The following is a 6,958-nucleotide window of genomic DNA, read 5'->3' as shown; positions in this document are numbered from 1 at the left end:
TCAAGTTAAGCAACATTTGGAGGACATGAACAACAAGTATAAGGAGAAAGAAAACGTGAAGAGGAGACATAAGGAATTTGAAGTTGGTGATGAAGTGATGGTGTATCTGAGAAAAGAAAGATTCTTGGTTGGAACTTATAACAAGTTGCAGATGAGGAAGTTTGGACCTTGCAAGATTTTGAGAAAGTTTAGTTCTGGAAATGCATATGAAGTGGAGTTACCAGATAGTTTGAGTATTTCACCTGTATTTAACATTGCAGATCTTCATCAATATCATGAACCAAAATTTAGTGAGGACAATACTGTAGACTTGGAGAAATATTTGCCTCAGAAGGAACCAAATCAGATTGAAGACATTTTGGACAATAGACATAGTACCCAGAGCAGTCAATATAAGGAATATCTTGTGAAGTGGAAGGACAAACCAGTTGAAGATTCATCTTGGATTTCTCAAGGAGAGGTAGACCCCCTTGGTTTTCCTCTGACCCCAACAAAGTGAGAGACTCAATTTTTCAACAACCCCAGATGTCTGATGCAGGAGCATCCCCAGTTCATGGCAATCTTGCATCAACCAAAAATATTTCCTTTTTGTTTTGCATTTCATTTTGCATTTTCTAGCATTGGCTCACCGGATCTTAAGGAGTTGGATTTTGCTTGAGAATTGATCATCTACCTTATTCCCAAACCATGGAGCATTTGGATCATTTTTCGGCAAGATCGCTACCGATTTTCGAGACAGTTTTCTAGTATTGGTTGTCGGGTTGTAATCTACCGGGATCTACCAGATCCCTTTCATAGCTTGTGGATCCCTAAGCGTTGATTCTAATGTTCCTTGGCATGTGGTCGACCTTTTCCTATGATCTACACTTCATCCTTTGGATTTTACGGAGGAATTTCTTTGGCGGAGGCCGACCTTGTTGTTTTTACATGTTAGGTCTTGTTCTTTAGCATTTGATCCTTTTTAGGCTGATCAGATCCCTTTGGACCGTATAAATCATTGTAATTGAGCATTATAATGTAAGATAAGCATAGATAAGCTAAGGGATAGAACATAGAAGATAGATATGAAGATTCGAGGTCTCGGTTGTGACACGTTCTGTGTTTAAGCATGTTTTAGTTGTAAACAGTTTTCATGATTCAATTCATCCAGTTCTGCATTGCCCCCATCATATCCTTGTGTTTCCATTGTGTTTACTTTTGTTGACTGGCCCAGATGGATCTCTTTGAGGTCTCTCCTAACTGGTGACTATATCAATTTTATTTTCTTGCTCATCATGAATAAGCTTCCATGTGCAACTACCCACAACCATGTGTTAACAACTCATAATCACAAAATAACTTCAACCCACATTGCATACTTGAGTAACCATAAAGAGTGCAGTGTGTGAAAAAGACTAGAGACTCCACATTTTTTACTTCGAGAATGATGCTTGAAATGGTCTTTGTTGTCAATATAGCCTACTTAAACTGTAAGGAGGTAACAACAAATCCAAAAACCCTAAACAAGTTGACTTGGTCAAAGAAACTTGACTTTCAACCACAAAAGATTCCTTCCAAAATGGATGAACATGTATTAAGGCCTTTATGGATGCTCCTTTGATAAAATAAACTCTTATCCCTCAATGAAATAAATACCCCATTCCTTAATGACTCAAGCAAATCACTTAAATGACTTGACCTTTGGGAATACCTAGACCTTTAATGAGGTAAGATTACCATCTAACAACCATATGCAACTAGTTAAAAGGCCATTTTGACCAACCAACATAGAAAAATGGATTGTAGGTTGTTAGTGTGACCAATGTATATTACCTAAATAGTTTACCTATTGCGTACTATTCACACTAAGTTAGTTTACTTAAGACACTTTAGGTTAATTATTTTTTCTATCCCATATAATATGATTGTGACACATGTCATACTACTGTGATGACCTATCCTATCACCTTGCCTATATAATCACAACCTCTCTTGTATATTATATATTGTTGATCTATTTGATCATTATATCTTGTCACATCCATAATCATGAAATTCATTCTTACTACTCTCTTGTAGAGGGATATTTCTAGTTTTGCAAGGACTTGATCTAAGGAGCTTGAGTCTTTGTGTAAAACTTATAAAAAATAGATATAAAAGTTATAAAATGAAACAATAGAAAAGAAAAGCACTAGATTAGGTTCAAAAATTTCTATGTACAAGTATTTGAATTTGTACAATGTATGATTTTTTTGGGCAAAACTCTTAAGACCCAAAACATCTCCCTAACTTTTAAGGCTCTAATTTCAATATTTGGGTAGACAAATTTTAGGCTTTTTAGGAAGTTTAGATGTAGCAATGATGTCTATTTTTCTATAAGGTGTATCTATTGAATGTTCAAGTTAGAATTTCTCAAAAATAGACAAAGAATGATAGATCTAAAGCTCTAATACCATGTTTGAATTGATGTTTGAACCTCATAGCTCTCAAATCTTGCCTACAACCAAAAAATCCCATCACAAAAGAGAAAAAAACTAATCAATTTTCTATAAAGTTTAAAAATATTATTGATATAATATTGATTATTGTTACAATATACAATGAATAATTCTTGATAAAGGATAAAAATGAAACACTACATTAGGATTACATTAGATTATGACAGGTGCCTTAATCTTATAACCTTAGACCAAAAAACACATGACTTAAGCTAGTGAAAGCATGTTAGTTTAAATAAAGACCTAATGATAATAATTAATTAGGTGATTACCTTTTTCACTCTAACAAACTTAAGGTGTTTTGGGTTGTAAGCCAACATTTATTAGTGAAAAAAAAGTCAACCCTAAGGAGCAAGAAATATATTCGTTAAAAGGAAAGACTAGATTATGGTGCAGTCTAATGTAAGGGACAAAGTTGTAATTCTAAACCATTCTAGGGTAATGCATGTTGTTGGGAATGATCAATTAAGAGCTTAAAAAATCTTAGTCACCTAATAAGTTCAAAGCTAAAATCAATTTATATATAATCATATCTACCACAATTACAATAACAACAACAACAACAACAATACTAATTGCTATTCTCGAAGGGTGACATAATTAGCTGAGGGTTTTGGGTTCTTCCCATATAGATCTCAAGGTTGATTCTCTATACTTGATCTAACTTGATTCGGGCGATTGCACAAATCATACACAACAAAAATAAATAAAATAAATTAATTGCTAATTAAAATTAGAAGAGTAATATTGATGAAATGGATAAATTGCAATCAAAGAGTTTAGTACACTGGAAAAACCTTATATATTGAACTCAAGTTTTATTCTATTTTATAAAAAAAAATATTTCTGTCTTAAAGGATGAGTTAACATTACATCCAACTAAAGTGGAGGTAAAAAAAATATTCCGAATATATTTGCTGTTTAAATTTGGGTTCTATCCAAATGTCACCATGAAAAGGCACTTCAGTTTTAGCAATTAAAAAGGAACCTAACAAGTCACAATCCTCGTCATCAAACTTTAGGATGAGGGTCTTTAAAAAATTGAAAGCCTACTAATAAATACACTATTTTTTTGACAGTAGTTTCAACCTTACAAACATTAGATATCAAATCAACTAAAAATAAAATATAAAATATTTGCAAACGTACCATCAACCACTATATTTTGAAAGGGCATTGTGAGAGCCATCTAGAATGAAAACACATGTACAACCAACCATAACTTTTTTGAAAGGGCTATTTGAGGGCCATCTAAAATATTGGGAATACCGCCATTGTTGGCAAATCAGAGCTCATTTGGACATGTGTTAGCACAGAAAAATATTCATTACAAAACAAACTCAAAATTGGGAATACACACCTTGCACAGGACAAACATGGGCATTATGCTCAAAAGACGGTGAAGGCAGGTAAGTTGTTGAGATCCTACCCTCAAATAAATTGGATTTCCTTTAGTTTACCACCCTTAGTTTGTATTATTTACACTATTTGAATATAAATAATTGTTTGTTTAGTTGATTTAAAGCTTGTAGCTTCTGTGCATACAGTCACCTGATAGAATTGTATCAGATTTCCATCCTTTTCAACTCATACAGGATACCCAATTGTCAAAAACATGCAAAACCAACTAAAGTTGAACATGGTTGATGAAATTTGAGCTCAGAAGTGTGATTTTTTGTGATGGATCATCAGCTTACAAAACTACCTCAAGTAGGTTATGGCACAAATCCATACAGGGCAACCTCCATGATGCCTTTTGCTGCTTCTACGCAAGTTTACTGTCAGCAGCTTCAGGCATTCTGGACGAACCAGATGCAGGAAGTTGAGCGGACAGTGGATTTCAAGGCTCATAGCCTGCCTCTGGCAAGAATCAAGAAAATCATGAAGGCAGATGAGGATGTGAAGATGATCTCTGCAGAGGCTCCAGTGGTATTTGCCAAGGCCTGTGAGATGTTCATTCTAGAGCTCACTCTGAGGTCATGGATGCACACAGAGGAGAACAAGAGGAGAACTCTGCAGAAGAATGACATTGCTGCAGCCATTGGTAGGACTGATATATTTGATTTCCTCGTTGATATTGTACCTAGAGATGAGTTTAAGGATGATAGTGCGCTGGTCATCCCAAGAGCCTCAGCAATGCCTCTTGTGGGTTCCACTTCTGCTGTTGATAATGTGCCCATGGCGTCATCATACTATTATGTTTCACAACCATCCCCTTCTGTGGCCATGAGTGGTGGTTATATGTCTCCTCCCCTTCCTCTTCCTCAGCAAGTTTGGCCTAAGGCACCTGGACCTCCTCCTCCCCATACTAGCACATAATGAAATACCCTTTTTTCTGAGAATATGATTCAGGAAGGTGAGCCGACGCCTGAGCCAACAATCAGTTGACCATCCTGAAATAAATCTGTGCATGTTCTGTCTGGTTATTATGTTTATGGCAGAAACAGTTTTTTAATCTTGCTTTCATTAAGATTTCACATGTTTTTTTGGTGCTCTGCTAGAAATTTTGTAGTGATTCAAGCTGCAAATTGTTTCTGATGTATTAATCTAACATTGCGAAATTCCATTGTAGTTATTAGTCTGCATATTAATAGTTCAGCACTTTTGTTTTTGCTATTTTTAATATAAAAAACATAGCAAATTTTTTGACTAACAGCCAGTCACTTTAATTTTATGTTTTGGGTTATCAAGGTTGTACGTTGGAATTTTTTATTGTTAATATTAATATAGAACAACAAATTCTTTCAACAGGTTGTCGATCTATAAGCTTTTAATAAAAGTTCAAAATTAGTTGATTTATTATCAGTGTTACAATCACCTGAAACGATTTGACTGCCCATTTTGATTTTGAGCTGCTGTTTCAAGATTTTAACGCCAACCAATCCATATCAGGATGTTGCCATCAAAGTTCAGTTGCAGAGAAGTTCTCCAACTGGGGGTTTTGAAGTGTCGCCAGAGGTTGGGTACTCTGTAAAAACGTTTGCCCTCTTTAATAGCACAAACTCATATAAACATGTTCAATGTTCATTAATGATGGCTCTCTAAATAATTCAAGTCTTTTTAGGCCCCTCTGTCTCTTTAGCGCATCCCATTTGGTTTCTTCCTTGAATGAATAAATGAATGAGTTTATATGACGTCCACGAGATCATCAGTCTACGGGATCAAGAGTATCATTGTTAACAATTTTCAACTTCTTTTTATTGTCTGATTCATCTTTTGTGAATCTTGATAAAAAACCTACAGTTTTGTGAAATCTTGCCTCTTCAAACAGCTTTAGACTGCTCTCCTTCAAATTATCTTCATATTATAGGTCAATATCCTAGATGAATGCAAGCCAGGGTGCTCTATATAATGTTCCAACAATACTAAACTTTCATTTTGGTGAACATCAAGCATATTTAGGGGCAGTGTTGTCACTTGTCATAGTCCTATTAGATATCTTATTTGTAACTGTCAATGAATGAGCTTAATTATAATATGCATTTAAGTTTCAAGTTTGTATCATAGTTGCCCTTAAATGTGAAACACCATGCATTACTGCTCTGACATCTGAAAATAGATCTAGACAACTGTTTTTTCTTGTATTATGATATTTTTCTGCTTTGTCTGAAAGTGAAAACCTTCATGCAGCATGAAGAGTTTTTATGGGTAGTACCTACACATTTTGTGGGTTTTATCCACTAGTTTGCTTGGACAAGAGACTGGCTGCATGACCTGCAACCAATAGCTTAGGAATGTGCCATTCATAAGGAGGCAGTATATATTTAAGTCTAAATTCACTGTTTGGGCATGTATAGGTTAAGAGAAAAGAGGAGAATCTGTTCCTCTGCCTGGAGCCAAACCTCACCTCTTGGATATATTGATGTTAAATAACAGTTTGAGCTCACTGTCCATGGCTTAAAAATATCAGAAAGGTATAGAAAATGATGTGTGGTGGTAAATGGGTTAATTCGGCCAACCCTTTTTCCATCTGCTCTGTATTATTTATGACAAAAATATTTATGTTTGAGGAGACCTATTTACATTGCTCGAATCATGAACATTATATTTTGCATAGTCTCATTCTTGTCTCGTAAAGTTACTTCGGTTTTTTTTTGGTTTTTTATTTTATATTATAGAAGATTTGAACTCAACGTCATCTAGGTACTTACAATATGTACTTTGTCAATAAGAATAAGATTACTATGATATTCAAACTCAGAAACCTGAAACTTGATAAATTTTCAAATTTCTTGATTAATTTAGAAGCCATAACTTTTTCCCATCTATTTTATCATTGTTTATGTTGCTACATGCTTTAAAGTCTGGTGAATATTCCTTAAATAACTGCACTATGTAATGAGGTGTTTGATGATGGTAATTACAGAGGAAACTGTTTTATGTTGATATTGAATGATCATGATTTCTTACCATGTGTATGCAAACAAAACCCTGATAACACTTCTCTTGACAATTTAAGATTAAAGTTCATCAGAATACTT

General features: G+C 34.6%; 1 protein-coding gene across 4 annotated transcripts; it reads left to right on the top strand.

The window, feature by feature from the left end:
* Positions 1-3,704: 3,704 nt before the first annotated feature.
* On the top strand, positions 3,705-4,932 carry LOC131039291 (nuclear transcription factor Y subunit C-1). 4 transcript variants are annotated; one of them, XM_057972001.2, is made up of 2 exons: positions 3,705-3,886; positions 4,170-4,932. In XM_057972001.2, exon 2 carries the CDS (start codon positions 4,224-4,226, stop codon positions 4,794-4,796), a length of 573 nt encoding a protein of 190 aa, XP_057827984.1. In that variant the 5' UTR covers positions 3,705-3,886; positions 4,170-4,223; the 3' UTR covers positions 4,797-4,932. The 4 variants fall into 4 exon arrangements, with proteins under 4 accessions (XP_057827984.1, XP_057827983.2, XP_057827982.2 ...); XM_057972000.2 differs by having other exon boundaries at positions 4,073-4,932; XM_057971999.2 differs by having other exon boundaries at positions 4,047-4,932.
* The last annotated feature ends 2,026 nt before the right edge of the window (positions 4,933-6,958 follow it).

Source organism: Cryptomeria japonica, chromosome 10 (genome assembly GCF_030272615.1).
Source record: "Cryptomeria japonica chromosome 10, Sugi_1.0, whole genome shotgun sequence".
Lineage (NCBI taxonomy): Eukaryota > Viridiplantae > Streptophyta > Pinopsida > Cupressales > Cupressaceae > Cryptomeria > Cryptomeria japonica.
Note: the sequence above shows the minus strand (reverse complement) of the source record. Positions and strands in the feature narration are given on the sequence as shown.

What these genes read in the sequence shown, in the direction of transcription:
- LOC131039291 (XM_057972000.2), top strand. Translation starts at nt 4,158, where the DNA reads ATGGATCATCAGCTTACAAAACTACCTCAAGTAGGTTATGGCACAAAT.